At 29.1% G+C, this 22278-nt stretch overlaps 3 protein-coding genes across 3 annotated transcripts; all 3 read right to left on the bottom strand.

Annotated features, from left to right (window-relative positions):
- Positions 1-58: 58 nt before the first annotated feature.
- LOC123895460 (lysosomal Pro-X carboxypeptidase-like) lies at positions 59-6107 on the bottom strand. Its single transcript, XM_045945818.1, has 9 exons — positions 5648-6107; positions 5363-5549; positions 4853-4986; positions 4128-4240; positions 3182-3431; positions 2644-2796; positions 2035-2114; positions 1894-1943; positions 59-362 (listed from the first exon to the last, which is right to left on the bottom strand). The coding sequence occupies exons 1-9, from the start codon at positions 6041-6043 to the stop codon at positions 220-222; spliced, it is 1506 nt and encodes a 501-aa protein (XP_045801774.1). The 5' UTR covers positions 6044-6107; the 3' UTR covers positions 59-219.
- Positions 6108-10878: 4771 nt separating this feature from the next.
- On the bottom strand, positions 10879-15030 carry LOC123895459 (serine carboxypeptidase-like 51). The gene is made up of 12 exons (XM_045945817.1): positions 14768-15030; positions 14545-14642; positions 14337-14444; positions 13966-14209; positions 13684-13727; positions 13531-13598; positions 13169-13274; positions 12883-13037; positions 12392-12461; positions 12194-12244; positions 11694-11746; positions 10879-11107 (listed from the first exon to the last, which is right to left on the bottom strand). The coding sequence occupies exons 1-12, from the start codon at positions 14970-14972 to the stop codon at positions 11083-11085; spliced, it is 1227 nt and encodes a 408-aa protein (XP_045801773.1). The 5' UTR covers positions 14973-15030; the 3' UTR covers positions 10879-11082.
- Positions 15031-16602: 1572 nt separating this feature from the next.
- On the bottom strand, positions 16603-21345 carry LOC123896525 (serine carboxypeptidase-like 51). The gene is made up of 13 exons (XM_045946902.1): positions 21323-21345; positions 21073-21217; positions 20883-20990; positions 20420-20660; positions 20169-20212; positions 19652-19719; positions 19247-19352; positions 18963-19165; positions 18187-18256; positions 18056-18106; positions 17466-17518; positions 17221-17353; positions 16603-16671 (listed from the first exon to the last, which is right to left on the bottom strand). The coding sequence occupies exons 1-13, from the start codon at positions 21343-21345 to the stop codon at positions 16603-16605; spliced, it is 1314 nt and encodes a 437-aa protein (XP_045802858.1).
- Between the last annotated feature and the right edge of the window lie 933 nt (positions 21346-22278).

Below are 22278 nucleotides of genomic sequence, written 5' to 3'. Positions count from 1 at the left end.
CTCTCGTGATAATAAATTAATTTTTTTTATTTGATAACAATATTAGACTAATATTTTAAATATATTATAGATTTTTTATATATTTGGTAAATAGACCTTTTAAAATCAACTTTGAACATCACTGTCTTTTTTCTATATTTTCATTTCATCCACATCCACCACCTCATTATCAATAAACTCATTAGCAATCTATATATAAACTTTTTTTCATCTTTTATATCAATTGTTCCCACGAAGTGCACCAAGATCAATGTAATACTGGGCAATCCATCCCTGAATAATCTCAACTTCTTTCTTTCGTTGTTCAATAAGCCATCCTGGATCACTTTGTTTTGATGATAGAATATCAAGACAATGAGATCCTGAAAAATAAATGTTTGTAAAACACACACATAATAAATCATCAATTTATGCTATAAATAATCAAACTATATATATATATATATAATTGCATGCAGTGATACGATCATGAGTTCCTTAAACATGTGGAATGAAACTTATAAAAAAAGCACAAAAAAATATTTTGGATGAATATGCTTTGAGCCCAACTTGAAGCCTAATTCACATGATAAGAAACATCATTGGGCTGATTTGTGGTCTAATAATATTGGACTAAATAGAAAATAATTAAGTCTAATTTTTCTTAATTTTATATGTAATTTTCATTTTTTGTATTGGGTGGATTTTTAGATGACCTTTAGTTGCTCCATAGGTTCTTTAGATGCTTCCTAGTGGTGCACTAAGTCATTATTATTGAAATGAGTATTGGGCCTAACTCAACATTACAAAACCGGCTTGTAAGGTGAGGATTGCCTCTAGTATATAAACACTTAGTCAGGTCATATCTCAACCGATGTGGGACTCTTAACACACCCCCTCACGCCCAGCACTATTGAGCTTGGTGCGTGGATATAAACGGTAGGTGGCCCGATAGCGGAAACCTGATAACAGGTGGCCCAACGGATCGGGGAGAGGCTCTGATACCATATTGAAATGAGTATTGGGCCTAACTCAACATTACAAAACCGGCTTGTAAGGTGAGGATTGCCTCTAGTATATAAACACTTAGTCAGGTCATATCTCAACCGATGTGGGACTCTTAACAATTATAGTAGCTACTAAGAATTTATAAGCATGATAGTGGAAATTTTCTAAGTCCTATGATGAATGTATGGTAGTGGACAATAAATCCTACTATGTAAGGATAAGCTATAAATAAGACTCTCATGTACTTTTCAAAACAACTTGAAATATAATCAAATTTGAGAGTTTCTCTTGTGATAACTTTTTATTTGTTCTTGTGATAAGAACATTGTTCTTGAGATAAGAACTTTATAGTGTTGGTTCTATCGGCAGGTCGAGGTTAGGGTCACACTTTCTTGATAACTTTGGTTCTACCGGCAGTCGCGGTTAGGGTCAAGTTCCTCTTTATCTTGATAACTTTGGTTCTACCGGCAGGTCGTGGTTAGGGTCAAGTTCCTTTTTTACTTGATAACTTTGGTTCTACCGGCAGGTCGCGGTTAGGGTCAAGTTCCTTTTTTACTTGATAACTTTGGTTCTACCGGCGGGTCGCAGTTAGGGTCGAAGTTCTTATTTATCTTGATAATTTTGGTTCTACCGACAGGTCGTGGTTAGGGTCAAGTTCCTTTACCTAATTTCAAGACGATCCATAAGCAGTCGCTTATCGTCCCGTCTGTTAAGTATATGTATTTTATCAATTAATTATTCTATGTATATAAATTGGACATAGAATAAAATTGATGTTTGATATTTTTTTCTACTTGTTAACGAAGGAACACACACACAAGAAAATATATTATTTCAAATAGATTTTAGAAGGATTTAAAGTATACTTCATCAAATGGATATAAATTGATAACTAATAAGACATACCATTGATTGTATGAATGGCAACAATATTATCTGATAGGTCGTTCAAAACTCTGAAATATGTAAAAACAACACAATATTTAACTTTACATAATTTGTTAGAAATAATTAAAATCAGTTTAGTTTAGGTTTTGTGGTGCTTACCCGCTACTACTATAAGGATCTTTTAGTCCATTCGAAAAAATTATGTTGCTACCAAACTTTTGAAGAACTAGTTTTATATTCTGCCAATAGTCAATTCACAACAAAGTTAATCTCTTAATATTGTTAGTTTTTGGGTAAATAGGTTTTTACCCTAGGTATTCGAGTTTTTTAGTTTACCCATGCAAATATATATTTTTTGGATTATCTCCTGTAATGTGAAGATTCTCTGGTATACCTCTCTCATGGAAAACGTTGATTTAAAATTCCACAAAAATGATGATGTGACATGGTCGGAGTAAACCAAAACTCCCTAACAATATAGGGGCAAAATGACAGAATCTTAAGTCAACATTTTCCATAAGGGGGGTAATGCAGAGAATCTAATTTTTTTTACAGAGGATAAACCAAATTAAAACTCATCTATTTTGCGGGGTAAAAGCCAATTTACTTTTTTTTTTCATTGTTAGTGCCTTTCTTATTTTTACTTCATTACAATTGAAAATGATATTTAGTGCAGTTAAATTAATAATAAAAATGATATAGAAAACCATATACTACGAAAAAGTGTGAATTAATTAATGTTATTGAGATGAGAATAAAGAAACAAACATGGCCTCCATAGTAAGTAGTAATCCAATGAGGACGAGGTGAGACATCATATTCTTTCTCGCACTTTTCGACAAATCTCTTCAAGTCAAAAGGGTAAGGTGGAAACATGGTATCATTCCCTATACCAAAAGGCATCACCATTTCACTGCATGTCTGAATCAGTGATTTGTATAAATAAATCATATTATTTAAATATCAACTATACATGAAAGAGTAATTTAGTAAAATTGCTATATATACTCTCATTTTCATTTATGCATTTTTCTTAGTTTGTATGAATTTGTCAAATATGTCACTAAAGTACAAATAAAACATAACCGATATAATTTTTTTTTGACTAAATAACCGATATAAATTGATCAATAACAAATATATATAATAAGAAAGAAACATTTTTTTTTTAAAAAATGCTAGCATAAAAAATACAGCAAATATGTTTTATATTCTCTCAACAATTCATGTGCATTTTAAATTATACTTATTGTTGAATCATTAGCAAAATAAATCACCTATTGGAGTTTTAAATGAGATTACATACCTGCCATTCCCAACCCACATATGTCTCAGATATATATTTAAGGCTATTATTAATAAATCTGCATGTGCCATTTCCTTCTTTAGCCACAACACCTGAATATATTTTATCAAGGATAGTATCTCCAAAAGAAGCTTCATCAATTCCATTACATATCATAGTGACTGGATATTCTGGAGGATGATTGTATTGAGCTGCAGCAGTATACATCTCTCCCAAGTAATTTGACAACTCAAATGATTGGTTTAAGGGACTGCAAGATCAAGGGGGACAACATCAAAAAAACTTTTCTTTTCCTATCACAGTATCTGGTCCACTGGACCGCCTAATTTGATTTGAGCATTAGGTTTGGCATCAAGTGATTCCAACCCCTCCCGATTGTTGGATGTATATATATATATATATATATATATATATATATTCAACATTTATGGTTTTTGTTGTGATTTGGATTATATGCTGTAATTGTGTGACAGTGTTACTATTCTGAATCGTCCGATCTGTAATGGACGTCTAATATCGTTTACAATTTATTTTAATATTACTCCCTTTGGTTTTTAATATAAGAAAAATTTACTTTTTAGATTCATAGAATGATTGATGTATTTGGCCTAAAAAGTGGACCAGATACATATCTATTATTCCATGAATGTAAAAAGTAAAAAGTTTTCTTATGTAAGGGACTAGAGAAAGTATTTAATTTGAACCGTTCAATGTAAAATCAACGATTAAAATTTGAAACAGCGTTGAACTGCATATTGTTTTTTTTTTTGGTAGAAGCTGCGTATTGTTTTTACTACAACAAATCGTGATATTTTTTGTTGATGTATATTATATCCACCATTTAATCATTTATTGTAATATATTTTTTATATATATAATTTTTTTATATGTTTAACTCTTAATCCAAATGAAACAAAAGAAAAAAAAAATGAAAGAATGATTTTACTAGCAAGTGTTGAATCTCTGGCTAAGAATGGAAAGACCATTTGGTTGAGATGCTACTTTGTCAATTTCAGACCAAGAATTCAGTATTGTTTCATAGCATGTCTCGCTGACTTCCTGAAAACAAATTAATTTGTTATTAATAAAACCATCTTAAAAAAATAAATTAATAGTTTAAATATGTTAAATATATTATTTTATATCATTAGACTTTGTAAATTTCATTTTTGTTTTTAGTTCTTGCGAATATACCACTTTTTATTTTCGGTCATTATTGTTTTGATTTAGTCCTTGCAAAATTATTCATATTGGAATTGGACATTTCAATATGTAGAATATTTGATTTCAATCTTTTAAAATAAGGATTAAATTTAATATTATAGGGACTTGTTTTTGTTTTTTTGATAAATTCAGAACATCAAGATATCAAGGTAGGGATGGAGACCCAACTTTATTGGCACCGCTATAATTTTCCGTTCTCCATCTATAGCTCATATTATTATTAAAAAAAAATTAATATGAACAATATATTTTAAAAAAAAGATATATTTGCAAGGAATATAATTCAAAACAATAATGAATTATAGGGACTAAATCGTATTTCAACTAAAAATAAAAAAATTAATTGGTATATCGACAGGACTATATTTCAGCCAAAACATACTATGGTAACTTACTTTAAAATCCAACTTCAAAAAAACTTAAAAAAAAAGAAAAAAAAAAACTTACTTTAAAATCCCTTGAAACAACATCCATATAAGCATTTGGTGATGTAATATCATCGAAGTAGAGGATTGGAGCAGATGAAGCCAAAGCACCAATGGCCAAGTGAGGATATTTGAGCCTAAACCATGAAGCAAGCACTACATATATAAAAAATATCATATTTTAAAAAGATAACAATTATAAATGAAAAAAAGGACTAATGAAAGAACAAGGTTCTAAAATAATTGCTTAAAAAAAAAAAGTTTCTAAATAATATCCACGATTAATCATGGCGTAAAGTTTTTAATTTTTTGAGGATTGCAATGCAACTACAACCATATTTTGAGATTACATGGTTTCATTTTACTAAAATACATGATTGCTACACTGAACCTTAAAACTTTGATCGCCCGTAACTGCGATCGGGAAGAGGTTGGAACCACCTGATACCACTACTGACCCCTGAACTACATAAAATTGGTGGTGAAAGCTTAAAAAGAAAACTTTGATAAAGAAATAATTTGAGGGACTAACTTCCACCATATGATCCTCCAATCACAACTATTGGGGAGTTTTGGGCTTGCAATGTCTTCTTTATATCTATGAGTATTTCTGCATAATCTGCAAGTGCTTGAGCCGAGTTGAAATACCCAAGTGTGCTTGCATTCTTGAAAGCTTCTTCCCATGATCCAAATGGTTTTGATTCTCCATAATACCGATGCTTTTATGAAATTATTAACCGTATTAGAATACGCCAAACTGACATAAAATATTTAAATTACATATCGAGTATTAAAATAAAACGACTAATTTTAATACCTCTATGTATACTAAAAGAGCTTTAAATGCAGCCGCGTTTTCGGACATAAATCCTATACGGTTAGGGTAACCATCTATCGAGCTTTCTGCACCCAAATAGACAAATATTGGAGCACTAGAATTCGCGCCACCCCAATACTTAAAATTGATCAAATATCTTTGATCAAATGTATTGTAGCTTTCAGGCCTATAATTGAAGTGATCCAAGACTTGTTTGTAGTAAAATGTTTCAACATCTTTTGTGTCATTTGAAACCATGGCTGCAAGGTTGTGTAAGGTTTGTTCCTTGAATGGTGATAGCCTTGGTATCATCAATGAGTGTGTAGTAGTGAGATTGAAGAAATGTATGAAAAACATGAGAGGGAGGCAAGTGAAAAACATGTGGTGGTGTTCCATTGCAATTTGCAATAAGGAGGAGAATAGTTTTTAATTAATTTTCTTTGATCATTTCAAATATGAATGAAAACGTCCTTATATATATATAATATGTGATCCTTAGATGCCCACAAAAAAAAAGTGATCCTTGGACCTTGTCTTCTAAATGAGAATGATATCATGTAGGAAGAAATATCATTTAAAATTTATAAAAATATTTTAAATTAAATGAAGAGAGTTAGTGGAGTTATCAATGCATATTGATTTATTTTACTTTTTGGCATTTGTCCTCTAGTTTTTAGGAAAAGAGGGTCCCGATAGTCCAGAGTTCAGCCGTGAAGTTAGAAAAGCCTGATAAAAAATTATTCTCACCGAAAATCGAACTCGAATTCTCCCAAATGACTTGTCTCAGGAGGAGTTCATTAAGCACCTCAGGTCAAGGCTAATACATATTAAATTAGTATGCTATTGATATTTAATAGTAGTTTGATCATTCCTAAGAGGTTAATTTTCAATATTTTCTTAAGGAAAGATTTATAATAATATCCTACGATTGAAGAATTAATATAGTACCAAATACTAAGTGACAATTGTTTGTCAAAATAAAAACAAATAAACAGACAAACTTAGTACTAAGTAACAACATATCCATTAATTTGTAAAAAAAAAAAAAGTAATGGATAATTTTACCGGCATTCACTTCCGAATAATTAATTTGAGATGAAGTGTAAAATACCACACGAAACTAACCGGTAAGGTCTAGAATTCAAATATATGTTCGGTCTAATAATATGATATTATCAGTTGAGTTATCTTTACGGACATTAAAAGTAAAATTTTAAATATATAATAATCTATATTTATATTTTTAAATTATTTATTTTCTAAAATTGTACAATATCACTTTTAAAATATAAATATTTTTAAAGAATTTTTTTCCAAAGTTAATACTTTTGAAATAATTCTATAAAATATAAAACAACATTGAATTTTATATGGTTTCAAGCTCACGAATTTTCTATTTCATACACTCAAATTTGTCTTCAATGAAATAATAATGACAACACAACAAAATGGCTATTGACCATCACCATCGTTATCATCAAGGAAGTATTGTGCACAAGAAAGTCATTTGTAAAGCTCACTACAATTGAAAATTCAATTTTAATCCACATACTTTATATCTTTTCATATGTTTCACGCATTTGCATAGTTGTTTCTTAGTGTAATCATATTTCTTTCATTGTCGTGCAGGGACACGCTCCACACAAAACAAAATTAACAACAAAGAGAAATAGACACTATTGTGAAGTGTGGATTACCTTGCATTCCCTCCTTGATAGTTTTCTTGCACCTAAAGAAAGGGAAGTCGGGGCATAAAGGGATATCGATGATATGGCACACAACGATTTGGATGATATGGCGTGCACGTAAATGAGAAAATTTAATCGGCCAAGGAAATTCAGGTGAATGAGATAATTGTGAGGAAAAAATCGGTGTTGTGGAAATGGTTGCTAACAAAGAAAGTTCATTTGTCATGCCTTTATTATTAACGGTGTGTGAACCCATTGGATTGTATAGCTAGATAACTTTTTGAGTGGTATACGGAAAAGGAATATACAACGATATGAACATTGTCTATTGTTTTAGCTATAGCTTTTGGGTTTCAGTATATCTATACTTCTTTTACAAGAATGGGTAGAATACGTCTTGTATATTGATAGTTTTGTTGCACCTAAAGAAAGGGAAATCGGGGCATAAAGGGTTATCGATAATATGGCACGCAACGATTTGGATGATTTGGCGTGCACGTAATGAGAAAATTTGCTCAGCCAAGGAAATTCATGTTAATGATATAATTGAGAGAATAAAATTGGTGTCACAGAAATGGTTGCTAGCAAAGAAAGTTCATTTGTCATGCCTTTATTATGAATGGTGCGTGAACCCATTGGATTGTATAGCTAGCTTATAGCGTACGTTTTGGGTGGTATAGGGAAAAGTAATATACAACGATATTGTCTTTTGTTTTAGCCGTAGCTCTTGGGTTTGAGTATCATCTATATTTGTCCTACCAGAATGAGAATGAGTAGAGTATCTCTTGTATTTTTTTTCTTCCATTTTTTGATGTATAATATATTATTAATCGTTAGTTGGTCCAGTGACAATTGTCGCGAAGGGTCTGAAACCACTTGATGTCAAAATTGATCCCAAGTCAGATTAGACGGTACATTATTTCTTGGAAAATACAATGAACACAATGAACACTATTGGTTACACACCCCCACAAAGTGAAATAGAAAAAATAAAAAGGAAAATAGAAGTTTTTTAAGGGTTTCAAATTGTGTAAAAAAAAAAAAAGGGTTTCAAATGAAATTTGCACGTCAATTTTTTTTTTTTAATAAGCAAAATTTTATTATAAAAAAATACTTGGGGATACTCAATCATTCACATAATCACATTTGCACGGCCATTTAATGTTACGGACTAATTTTCTCCATTATGACAGCCCCTTCCATTAAAACCATAACACTTCTATGTTTGTTTAAATCATTATGTGATTATGTGAGTGGAGCACCGAAACAGAGTTTTAATAAATCTTGATTTTATGGTTTAAACTTTAAAATATGGCGAGACCTATTCTATATCTTCATAATTTAGGAAAGATAAATTTATTCATTTTCGTTCATTATTTCTAAAATTAAAATTGAATACATGATGAATAAAAATTAAAAGTTAACTACGAAAGATAATAAAAATTAACTACATGATGTATGGTTGAGTTAAATTGAATACATGAAAGATAATAAAAATTTAAAAATTAACTACATGATGTATGGTTGATCAGTTAAATTGAATACATGATGAATAAAAATTAACTACGAAAAAAAAAAAATTATTCATTTTCGTTCATTAGTTCTAAAGTGTTTTAATGACTACATATATCTTTTTTCTTCTGTATCCGTATGTCTTCCTTTTAAAATTCTTCACAATATAGTCTAGGGTGGTGATGGTGCGATGAGGTACTACTTGCCATTATTTCACCTTGTTGGGGTTCTTATACTCCTTTCCACAGTCAATCTCCACCATGTCAGTAGAGTTGAAGTAGTTTTCAAATGGTGATATGGTTCTCGTTAGTGTCGTCCAGACCGGGTTTTGTTATTGGAGCATGTTGTTACGCTGCTAGGGGATTTGTTACGCCATCGAAGAATTCTCTATTTGATTGTTGTGGTGTTTGATTGAATTTCTCGTTGAGAATGATATTTTTTCAGGTTTGTTGAAATTTGTAGGTTTTGAGTGTTAGAATTAGAGATACACAAATAGGAAAAGAGAAAGACGGCTAGGGTTCAATAGAATATCATTGCATTAACTTAACATTACAAAAAGTTACTAGAGATTATGTATAAGACCTAATGGACTCTAAACTAACGGGCTCAATAACATAGCCTATTATTTTATTATCTAACACATACTCTCAAACTCATTATGCATCAACAAGAAACATTATGAGTTTGTCAAACAAAATACGAAAAACATACTAAATACTGTAAACTTCAAACATTGAGTTTGGCATAGGCAGAGTCGTCCCCAATTTTTTAGAAGTCTTACTTGAATATTAAAAATGAATAGCTAATAAAAAATACAAAATATTTAAAAAGAATTATCCTTAACTTAAATTATAAAAACATAAAAATTAAGTATCATTGTATATAACATTAAAAAGTGACATTGGTTCAAAAAAACCATTAAAAAGTGACATCTTAATTCACGATTAAATTTGACGCAAAGATTTAAATGACCTACTGATTGAGTTCTATATCTTTTGAACCAAAGACCTTGCACACCAAAAGAAATAATATCCTACCACTAATTTATTAATGGACAAATGATATTTTTACAAACATTAAAAAATATATAACTATTATTAATAAGGCATCAAAATTTTGAGGTTCGATATCGTTGCACACTTAACACATGGGTGTGGGTCGAGCCTACCTGTCAGTGCTATTTAATATTCGTGTATCTTCATTGATTCATAATATATTTATCATCCTCTTCATCTTCGGATTGACACTGGACTGATTGGCTCGAAAGAGTCACTACTTGTTATTGTTGCAAGGAGTTGTTGGTTAGACTCATTTCGTGTTCGGGGTCGGTTTATTCACAAGTCATTATACGTACATGTGATTAATATGTTAATTAGACTTATAGAGGTTGGAAACTCCTTTTAAATATTTGCATCACCGGTTTGGGTTGATCTACACTTTGAGTGATTTTACTAGGTTAGGTTTTATGTCTCCTCACTTTATATTTCTCTTGTAATTTTTTTTTGTATATATATTATGTAATTATGAGAATATGGTAGAGGATGAGGGTTTTTGGATGTGCCAACTTAATTGGTATGCCTAAAAATTCTTTAATATTTGTTTTATCTCTTAATTTATCTTTTTTTTTAAGCACACTTACAAAAAATTATATATCATTTAAATATTTTTGACTTTACCCATTTCACATTTGTGTAAATACCTAAATATTTTGTTTAGCTTGTGACTATGTCAGTGTTACTCCTCAGTTTCTCATTCAATAGTGGGCATATGTAAGTTTCATGGAACATACAGAATGAGATTTCAATGAAAAGAGAGATTTCAATATGAGATTCAAATTTTAAGTATTTTTTTAGTTTAGTTGGTAAAGTTGAGACCTCAAATTCTTAAGACAAAAGTCCAATCCTTAACCTTAGCAATATTTTAACTTTTCTATTTTTTTTTTCTTTTGCAAAGCCTATTTTGTTATCGTTTTTTATAAGTTATAAATTTATAAAAAAAAGAAACACAATTGGGGTGGACAAAATCTAATCAGAAAAAATAAAATAAAAATATATTTATGATTATTAATAATCGATAAACATAGAATGATCAACATTTTACATATGCCATCCCAAATTTTCAACAGGATCTCTGTTTCATTCTCTATTTGTATTATTTATATTTAACAATATGTATGCCATATAAGATAAATTCAAGGCGCTGGTGATTTTGTAATTGCACCCACCATGTTTAGTGCTATGCATGGCTCAAAAAGAGGTACCTACATCAATGATCAAAATAAAGAGACAAAGATAAGCATACCACAAATATATGGTTTTGAATTAAATTTAAGATATTATATAATAAATCTAAATGAAATCATAACTATTAAATGAACAAAGTAGTTCATCTCATATATATGAAATAAATATTTTAGAGGATTCTTTTTCAAAATTTTAAATTTCTATCCTTTATTGATTATGTGGTCAGAGGCTGACTACATAATACTATATATATATATATATTAAAAAATTGTTAATATTTCAACATTAAAAAAGAAGCATAGGTGAGAAATAGAAGCAATGTTTTTTAGATGATGATTGATTTTGACTCACATTATGGCCAGCATTAAGTATCCAATAGAAGCTTAGGTTTTCATATGACTTAAAAAAGCCTTTGGTCTTTCTTTCACTTCCACAATACAATGGAGTTCTATCTTTGCTCAAGAAATTTTGAATGCCTGACCATCTACACAAATAACCCAAAAAAGTTATGATAATTAAAAATACAATTATGCAAATTAAATTAATTACTGATTGCTTTCACCAAATTTGAAGAGGTGAATAAATAGGTGAGATGTTACTTACTTGAGTTTCTTGACCCAAGCTTCAGTTCCCTTGGTTGAACAAAGTAGATCAACCTATAATTGTCAAGAATAGTATATTTATTTTATGGAAAATGTCAACGAGTGCTTCCGGAGAGCTCTTTAAGCAATTTATTTAAATAAATTATTTAATTAAAATTTAAATATTTTGATTTTCAATATATTGACTTCACATATTTTCATAAAAAGTTTATAAAAATTTACTATTAAAGATATTTAAAAAGTGCTCCGGGAAGACTTGTTAGCAAATTCTTATTTTATTTTGTAAAAAGGACCTATAATAGTCGAGAATAATTTATTTTGTTATTTTGTAAAAAGGAACTATAATAATCGAGAATAATTTATTTAGTTTTTTTTATGTAAAAAGGACCCAATAATCATCATTATAAACAAAAGGAAAAATACAAGATTGTCAATTAATTCTAAAATAATTTCAAATGCAATTAACAAAAATTATATATTATTTTCATGAAGAAAACTTACTTGTCCATTGTAGATAGTCACATTGACCCCAAGAGCTAGCAACTCATCAACCTAAGATAACCAAATTAGAGACATCAAATTAAAATCATGCATGCACCTAAGTTTAGAAAATGAAATAAAAATTATACACTTAAGTTTAGAAAATGAGAGCATAATGTTTACAAGAAATAAAACCAAAGTTTCAAAGCTTGTTCTCACCTCAGCTATTCTTGGTTTCATAAAATCACCTTTTAAACTGTTAAACACACCTTCACACCAGGGTGTCCACCTGTCAGCAATTGCAAAAAAAAACATGAAATTATGGCTTTAATCATTAAAATTAAGAACATTTAATATAGACCTAGTCCAAATGTGAATCTTACTATTTTTAATAAATTTTAATAATTGCTTCAAAAAAATAAATTTTAATAATATATTATGAAAAATGTTAAATAATATCTTTGGGCCACACTAATAAGAAAGTATATATTATGTACTTAAAAAAAAAGTATTATTTTGAAAATGTGCCTTCAATATCTTAAAAAAATAAAAACTAGTACTCGGAGACTTTTCTAGCATTTTCCTTTTATCATTATATAAAATTCAATTTTACAAATTCAATTCTATTAAAAATGTTAATTAGGATCCACATTTAAACTATTTTTAGAGGTACATTTATTTTTATTTTAGAAAGTTATATAGAGACTTACATAAGAATCTTTGGAATGATCTTTAATTTTTTCCTTATGGCACCATTTAATAAGTTGTATACATCATCTTTACGCCTCATTGATATTTCAAAGAATGATCTCTTCTTTGTTGTTGACAAATTTCTTCCAACATCCGCCATAAAATCAGTGAAACTCTTGAACACACAAACATGAGATTTAATTCAAATTAATTCTTCAATATTACTAGTAGATATTATAATTATGAAGATATATCTCTCATTTAAGTGCTTTTAAATATGATTAATAAAAATATATATGTTAGTACCACATAGTTGCTGCTATTGCTAATTACATCTTCAACTTCTTTCCATGTATCAAATGCATTCGAAAATTCACCAGCATCAAGTTGTTGCTTCATCTTTTCAGCCAAACTGTTCTCAAAATCATGTTCATCAAATAATATATAGAGAACAACTGGTAAATTGATTCTACAATACTTCAGCTACAATTATAAGCATTTTTTATTTACATATTTATTGAATAACTAATGTATCTATAAATTATATATAAATTAGATATATCAGTTATTCAATAAATCTAAAAAAAAAATACTTATAATTATGGTCGGGAGAAGTACGATCATTAATTAACACTAAAAAGATGAAAATTAAAACATATGTTACATACATGTTTGATTTTTGTAGTCCATTGTCATCTATTCTTGAGAGGTCTTTCAATAGAGGAGCCCATGAGAACTGCAAAGTCAAATTAAATGTTAAAAAAGTGAAAGCTCAAATTAATGTTGAAAGAAATTAAGGATAGAATTATTTTTGTTCTTACCACATAATCTTCTGGGGAGATCCAACTATCTGCTAATACCACACCTAAATTTGGATAAAAATAGTATAGAGTCACAAAATACTATATAGTATATATATATATAATATAATTAATATTTAGGACTTTAATATGATTTTTATTTGTGACATATATATCCAATTTTTAGTCTTTTTTTTTCTTTTGAAATGATTTATGTGTTCTTTTTTTTTTTATTCCATTTTAATAGTTGTTTTTGTTTATTCCTTATAACAAATGATAAAAAATTTCAAAGAAAATGAATACCTCCAAGTTTGGCCTTCAATGTTCCATTTTTAATTGCTTTGTAGGCTGATAATCCAAGAGTAGCAGCAAATTTTCCACCATAAGATTCTCCAAAAATGAATAAATTACACTTTTGGAGGAATGAATCATTATTGAATACTTTGATTAATAATGTAACCAAGTCGGTGGCTGCATCCTCGTCTGTTTTAACAAATAAGCTGGTGTAATCCTCAACAAAACTGTACCCTATTCCAACTGGATTTTCCTATATATATAACAACAAAAAAGAAGTATTTAATAAAAATTACACTTTTAAAGTTTAATAAAATTACAGTGTAAGTTAAATTTCATCAAATTCATCATTATTTGAATCGTGCATATAGCTAAGTTACCACAAATAGCAAATCTGCTTTTCTCAACCAAGTGAAATTCCTTTGCTTCAAATCGAGATCAAGAGGGCCAATCTCTTGAAAATTTCCAATTGCAACTGCTGAACCACCCTGTTTGATTCAGTTAATATTGGAGATTTCAGTCCACAATAAAATAAAAATATGGATTAATTGTTCTTGTTCAAAATTAATTAAATCAAATAATACTTACTGGTGGTCCTCCCCCCAACCAGAGAATTATTGGCCATGGCTCGGAGGAATTCTCCACTCTGTAGGGACTTTTATAATGCCACCAAAACATGTGTGCTTCTATGATAACACAATTCAAAATAACACCATCATTATTGAAATTACACAAATTCTAATGCAATCAATTTAAAAAGTTTGGAAAACACAATAATTGAAATTACACAATTCTAATGCATTTGGCTTACTAGGTCTAACTTGTACATATCCCCATTCCTCTGATCCATCTTCACTACTCAAAGCACCAACTTTTCCATCATGAAATAGGATACCAATGCATATAAGAGTGGCCAAAAACACATAAAGCTTTGCCATTGTGAAAATGAAAAACAATAACAAGTAATAATAATATGAGTAAACAATAATGAAACTCGCTAGCAATTTATATTGCATTGGTATGAAAATACTCTACATGATAAACATGTTTAATTTTGTCGTTAGTCCCAACAGAAATAATGTGACGATGGAAGGCTAGCACAAAAAATGGAAAAGCTAGACAAAAGCATGGTGATACCCATGCTACCAATTCATAAATAGTGTGACATTCCTTAATGTATAAGTATAATATATACACCACTCGGTCACTATTATAAGCAAAAAAAACCACTTTTTAGATTCATTGAAAAACTGATGTACTCCCTTCATCCCAAATTTTAAGGTAAAAAAAAACTGCTTAAGAAAAACCAAAACATAATAATTTGAAATCTTTGTTTGTATTTTTCTTGAAAATAGTTGCATGAAAAAATGTAAAAACAATTTGTACTGGTTATGGAAAAGATGAGAGAGAGAGTAAATTAAATGCAATTTACATTTAATTTTGTGAGAATAAGCAAAAAGAAATTTTAAAAAAGATAAATATTTGTGTTTTTCATTTATAATTTGGGACAAAAAAAAGTGAGTATTTTCTCTTATAATTTGGGACGAAGGGAGTATCTGACTTACAATACAGTTCATATATATCATTTTTTCGATGAACCTAAAAAGTGGTTTTTTTTGCTTATAATAGTGATCGAATATGAAATATTTTCTTTTAAAAACTTAATTACACAAGTTTCAAAACCATTTTACTATATTTGGCTCTTTAATTAATGCCACTGAGACACATTACTATTTTCATATTATTATTTGCATGACAACGAGGCGGGACGGGTACGAATTTTGCACTCGCCAAACCGATAAAGTTTGGTATCCCCATACCAATCTCAATTCTCAACGGAAATAAAAAATAGAACCCAAACTCATATCCAACAGAGTTTGATTTTTGCGTGGGGTTCAGGTATCTCCATGCCAGTCCACCTCCATATGAACTTATGTTACAAAATTTGTTTATGAAACAAAGAGTTATTAAAAGTCGAAAACTATTTTGTTTCAGTAATATGATGTTTTTTAAACAAAATAAATAAATAGAGAAAAAAAAACTTGTTTAAAACTCAACTTAAAAATAAAAATAAGGCATAAATAATCAATTCATCCCTATAAGTTCGTGAGTTTTTGGTTTTCTTCCATGTACTTTTTTTTTTTGTTTTAAAGCGGCTCCTAAAAGATCAATTTTCTTTGGTTTTTGTCTCTGATGCATAGTCTCTTAAAAAACGTATGTGACAAACAGGGATTGACATGACATCGTGTGACATGACAAACTAGGATGATGTGTCAAAAATGATATTCAGTCATCCACTTAGAGAGACCAAATTCAAACGATCACAAATAATTAAAAGAAGAAGATGTCTCACTTTTTAGTTTTTCATTTTTTTATGCAAGTTTTTAGTTTCTCATCGAAAAAGGATGATATGTGAACCACATTTTTCTTTTCTTTCCACTTTTTCCAACTAGCTGTCTTTAGCACACAAAAATATCTTAACATATAAAAAGGTATGTATGATTATTAATAATCGATAAACATAGAATGATCAACATTGTACATATAGCATCCCTAATTTCCAATTATGTTTCATTCTCTATTTGTATTATTTTTATTTATATTTATTTAAATTCTCTATATATGATATGATATATGCTGGTAACTTCAAGCCGCTGGTGATTGTGTAATTGCACCCACCATGTTTAGTGCTATGCATGGCTGATAAATAGGTACCTACATCAATCATCAAAATAAAGGAACAAATTGATAAGCATACATAAATATATAGTTTTGAATTAAATTTATGATATTATATAGTATATCTAAATGAAATCATAAATATTAATGAACAAACCTCATATATATGAAATAAATATTTTAGAGGATTCACTTTCCAAAATTTTGAATTTCAATCCTTTATTATTATGTGGTCAGAGATCGAATACATATATGATTCATCCGTTAAATATTAAATAATAAATAATAGATTTAATAGGTGTGAAATGATCATTTTTCTAAACCCTCGAACTCTCTATTACTTTTTGTATTCGTAGATTGACCATGAAATTCATCAAATAAATGAGTTTAGCCCTCTCAATTATTGAATGGATTTCATGGCTAACCTTTAATCGTATATACGCGTAGTTAATAACACACATGATCAATATATTAAAAAAATTGTAGATATTTTGATATTAAAAACCACAGTTATTATTTTTAATTTCTTTTTTTAAGTGAGAAATAGAAGCAATGTTTTTGAGATGATGATTGATTTTGACTTACATTATGGCCAGCATCAAGTATCCAATAGAAACTTAAGTTTTCATATGACTTAAAAAAGCCTTTGGTCTTTCTTTCACTTCCACAATACAATGGAGTTCTATCTTGGCTCAAGAAATTTTGAAGGCCTGACCATCTACACAAATAACCCAAAAAAGTTATGATAATTAAAAAGACAATTATGCAAATTAATTAAGTTACTTTCACCAAATTTTAAGAGGTAAATAAATAGGTGAGAGGTTACTTACTTGAGTTTCTTGACCCAAGCTTCCGTTCCCTTGGTTGAACAAATTAGATCAACCTATATATAATACTAATCAATAAAAATATATTCTTTTTATTTTGTAGGAACTATAATAGTCAAGAATAATTTATATATATTATATTTTCTAAAAAGGACCCAATAATAGTCAAAAATAATTTATTTACTTTTATTTTTTAAAATGGACCCAATGAACATGATTTTATACAAAAGGAAAATACATGTGTTATAGCATGTTAGATCCTTGTCTCTCTTTTTGAGGGGTTTTTGGATTTTCTTATAGTTGGAGGTTAGAGGTGTTTATTTTTGCTATTGTTATGTCATTTTGCTTATATGTGTTATAGCCTGTTAGATGTTGGTGGAGCGTACTTTTAATACCCATGTATTCTGAATATTATATTGTACTTTTGTCGCTAATATATATATATATATATATATATATATATATATATATATATATATATATATATATATATATATATATATATATATTATTTTTCCATTAAAATAAAAATCTTAAATCTAAAATAATTTCAAATCCAATTATCAAAATTTATTTTCATGAAGAACACTCACTTGTCCATTGTAGATAGTCACATTGACCCCGAGAGCTAGCAACTCATCAACCTAAGACAATCAAATAAACATCATGAATATAATTTTAACCCCAAGTTGATTTAAAACCAAAGTTCCAAGCTTGTTCTCACCTCACTAATTCTTGGCTTCATAAAATCACCTTTAAAATTTTCTAACACATATTGTAACACGGGTTGCCATCTGTCAGCAATTGCAAAAAACATGAAATTATGGTTTTAAACTTTTAATCATTAGAATTAAGAACATCTAATATAGACCTAGTCCGAATGTCAACCTTACTATTTTTAGTAAATGTTAATAAAATATTAATTAGTATATTTGCTCTCCATTTTTATCATAATAAATTATACTCCCTCTGGTCCTTATTATAAGAAGAAGTTTACTTTTTAGATTCATAGAATATTAGATGTATCTGGTCCATATTATTGACTAGATCCATCCAACATTTTATGAATCTAAAAACTAAATTTTTTCTTATAATAAGGACCGAAGGGAGTATTTTACTAAAAAAGTAAGGGTTCACGTTTTAACTATTTTTAGAGGTATATTAGGTGCATTCGATCTGCTAAAGAATAAAAGATTGAACAAGACAACTTTAGTTATTATAGTTTCAAACTGTTCTTCGGACTGGACAAACTGTGAGCCAAGGGATATGACAAAAACTGAAATTCTTATCGCCACTGAACCATGCAGGTACTGCTTTTTGTCATCTGCACAAGTTTTTTAATATTATTTTTTTCACCAAATATCATACAAGACAACATTTACTCAATACCTTAAATTTCATCATATGTTGTTTTGTCATCTACTATTTTGGTAAGTACTTATATTTTGTTGATCAAAGAGACTCTTATTTTTATTTTAGAAAGTTATAGTATAGACTTACGTAAGATTCCGTGGAATGATCTTTAATTTTTCCTTTATGGCACCATTTAATAAGGTGTATAGAATCTTCATATCATCATTACCAACTGTAGAAGTAATATAGTTGGAGTAACGCCTCATTGATATTTCATTGAATAATCTCTTCTTTGTTGTTGACATGGTATTTATATGGCTTCCATTATCCTCCGTAAAATCATAGAAATTCTTGAACACACAATCATGAAATTTAATTAAAATTAATTCTTCATTTAAGTGATTTTAAATATGAAGAATATATGTTAGTACCACATAATTGCTGCTATTGCTTATTACAGCTTCAGTTTGATTCCAAGTATCAAATGCATTTAGAAATTCACCAGCTTCGAGTTGTTGCTTGATCTTTTCAGCCAAACTGCTCTCAAAAATATGTTCATCAAATAATATAGAGAAATTGGTACATTAATTATACAATATTGACTTAACTGCACATTTGATCTGTTACGTTTATTTTAGATTTCAATTTGGTCCATTACTATTAAAACGTATCGATTTACAAAAATATTTACATTTAACCTCCTCCAACTAGCGGGCCTCGAACCTGCGACGTCTAGAATTTAATTAAGACTTTTTTACCACTAGATCAAGCCTTTGGATTGGAGTACCATAATTTATTAACATTAGAAGATGGAAATTAAAACATATGTTACATACATGTTTGATTTTTGTAGTCCATTGTCATCAATTCTTGAGAGGTCTTTCAATAGAGGAGCCCATGAGAGCTGCAAAGTCAAATTAAATGCTAAAAAAGTGACTCCGTGTTCAACAATGTAGCAGTTACGGTGGAGGAGGTGGTAGAGCAAATTAAGGTTGTATCATGGCAATGGTTCATTGGGAGGATGGCGAAGGGTCCGTGTATGCTGTATGAATGGAAATGGAGTCCGATATATTGCATGAGAAGATGAATTGTGTGCTTTTTGTATCTGTGGTGTGGATGGTTTACTGCTTTTTATGTGAGCAGTAACTGACTTTTGTTTTAGCCCTATTTCTAGCTTTTGGTTTCTTTCCTCTGTGCTTATCTCTTGTACTCTTTTAGCCCTCATAACATGCCTTATGTTATGCAGTGGTTGTTAATAAAATTTTTGTTGCTCAAAAAAAAAAAAATGCTAAAAAAGTGAAAACTCAAATTAATGGTGAAAGAAATTAAGGATAGAATTATTTTTGTTCTTACCACATAATCTTCTGGGGAGATCCAACTATCTGCTAATACCACACCTAAATTTGGATAAAAATAGTATATGGTCACAAAATACAATATAGTAACATATAGTAATATTATTTATACATTTAGGACTTCAATATGGTTTCTTTTTCTTTTTCCCATTGAAATGATTTATGTATTTTTTTTATTTCATTTTAGTAGTTGTTTTGTTTATTCCTTAATTATAACAAATGATCATGAATTTCAAAGAAAATTAATACCTCCAAGTGTAGCCTTCAGTGTTCCATTTTTAATTGCTTTGTAGGCTGATAATCCAAGAGTAGCAGCAAATTTTCCACCATAAGATTCTCCAAAAATGAATAAATTACACTTTTGAAGGGTTGAATCATTGTTAAATATTTTGATTAATAATGTAGTCAAGTCGGTGGCTGCATCGTCGTCTGTTTTAACAAGTAATGTTGAATCCTCGACAAAACTGAACCCTGTTCCAACCGGAGTGTCCTATATATGACAAAAAAAAGCATTTAATATGAGTTAAATGCATTTTTAGTTCTCCATTTTCTATGAAATAAGATTTTAGTTCTCTCATCTTAAAATCTAGAATTTTAATATTGAATTTCATACATTATTCGAATTTTAGTTCTCTCATCTTAAAATAATAGTGTCAATATAATTTGGTCAAATTCACTATATTCGAATCATGCATGCACATAGCTAAGTTACCACAAATAGCAAATCTGCTTTTCTCAACCAAGTGAAATTCCTTTGCTTCAAATTGACATCAAGAGGGCCAATCTCTTCAAAATTTCCAAGTCCAATTCCTGAATCACCCTATTCAATTCAATTCAATTAATATTTGAGACTTCAATCCACAATAAAATAAAAATATGGATTTAATTCAAATAATACTTACAGGTCCTCCTTGCAACCAGAGAATTATTGGCCATGGCTCGGAGGAATTCTCCACTTTGTATGGACTTTTATAATGCCACCAGAACATATTTGCTTCTATGATAATACGATTCAAAATAACACCATTATTTTCAAAAATTGGATAACTAAAATATCAAGATTATGCGTTTTCTGACTTTTTTAAGGTGATTTTAGGGTTTCTAAAGTCAACAAAAGACTAGAGTTTATTAGAGAACTTCTCTTGGGCATACTCTAGGGTTGGGGATTGATTCATCACCTTGTAAACACTTATTGATTGAATTTCTTGGTCACGGGGAGAGATTCGGGAAAAGGGTAGAATTTAGGATCAAGACTAAATTCTTGCAACTCTTGTATTGAATCTTTGTAATCAAGTTTTTCATTGATAGTGGAACGGAGAGTCTCTCTCCCCCAGACTAGGTTGTTATAACCGAACTGGGTAAACAATATCTCGTGTTCTTTACGTTTTCGCGGTTTATATTTTGTTATTGTTATTATTGTCATTCTCGCTTGTTGATTGCTTTAATCCATTTGCTCCACACACATCAAGGTATTGGTGTGATTCAATCCGAATTCACAACAGAGACTTTAACTATTTAATATCATTTTCCATAAAAGGTTATTAAAAAAAATAAAATATTAAAAAGTATCGTTAGATGGTAAGGCTTGTCAAATTTGTTGTACATTTTCTATAGTTTATTAATTTCCTTTTATTTAATGAATTTTCATTTAAGAAAAATCATTTTATTATTTTTCCTAGTTATCAAATAAAATATTAAAAAAATTCAAACTTTGTTAGGTTTATTATAAATTTTCTATAGATTATTAATTTCCTTTTATTTAATGAATTTGCATTTAAGAATAATCATCTTATTATTTTTCCTTTTTCCAAGTGATGCCACCCGTCATCCAAAATATGACAACGATACAAAAATAAAAGGAAAAAAAAGAAATGAAAAAGGTACTATTATAGAGTGTTCCAATTCAGTGCTCTAAAAATAAAACCTCTAGAAATAATATGAATCGTATGATGTATGATTTAGAATTTGTTTTGAAAATATGATTATGTGATTAAAGGAAATGTATAAAACTATTTAAATAATTGAGACTTTAATAATATATAACCATTTTTTAGTATATATAAAGTTTAGTCAAAACAAATTTAGAAAAAGTTTTTTTTTTTTGAAGC

The sequence above is a fragment of the Trifolium pratense genome, linkage group LG7 (genome assembly GCF_020283565.1).
Source record: "Trifolium pratense cultivar HEN17-A07 linkage group LG7, ARS_RC_1.1, whole genome shotgun sequence".
Taxonomy (NCBI): domain Eukaryota; kingdom Viridiplantae; phylum Streptophyta; class Magnoliopsida; order Fabales; family Fabaceae; genus Trifolium; species Trifolium pratense.
Note: the sequence above shows the minus strand (reverse complement) of the source record. Positions and strands in the feature narration are given on the sequence as shown.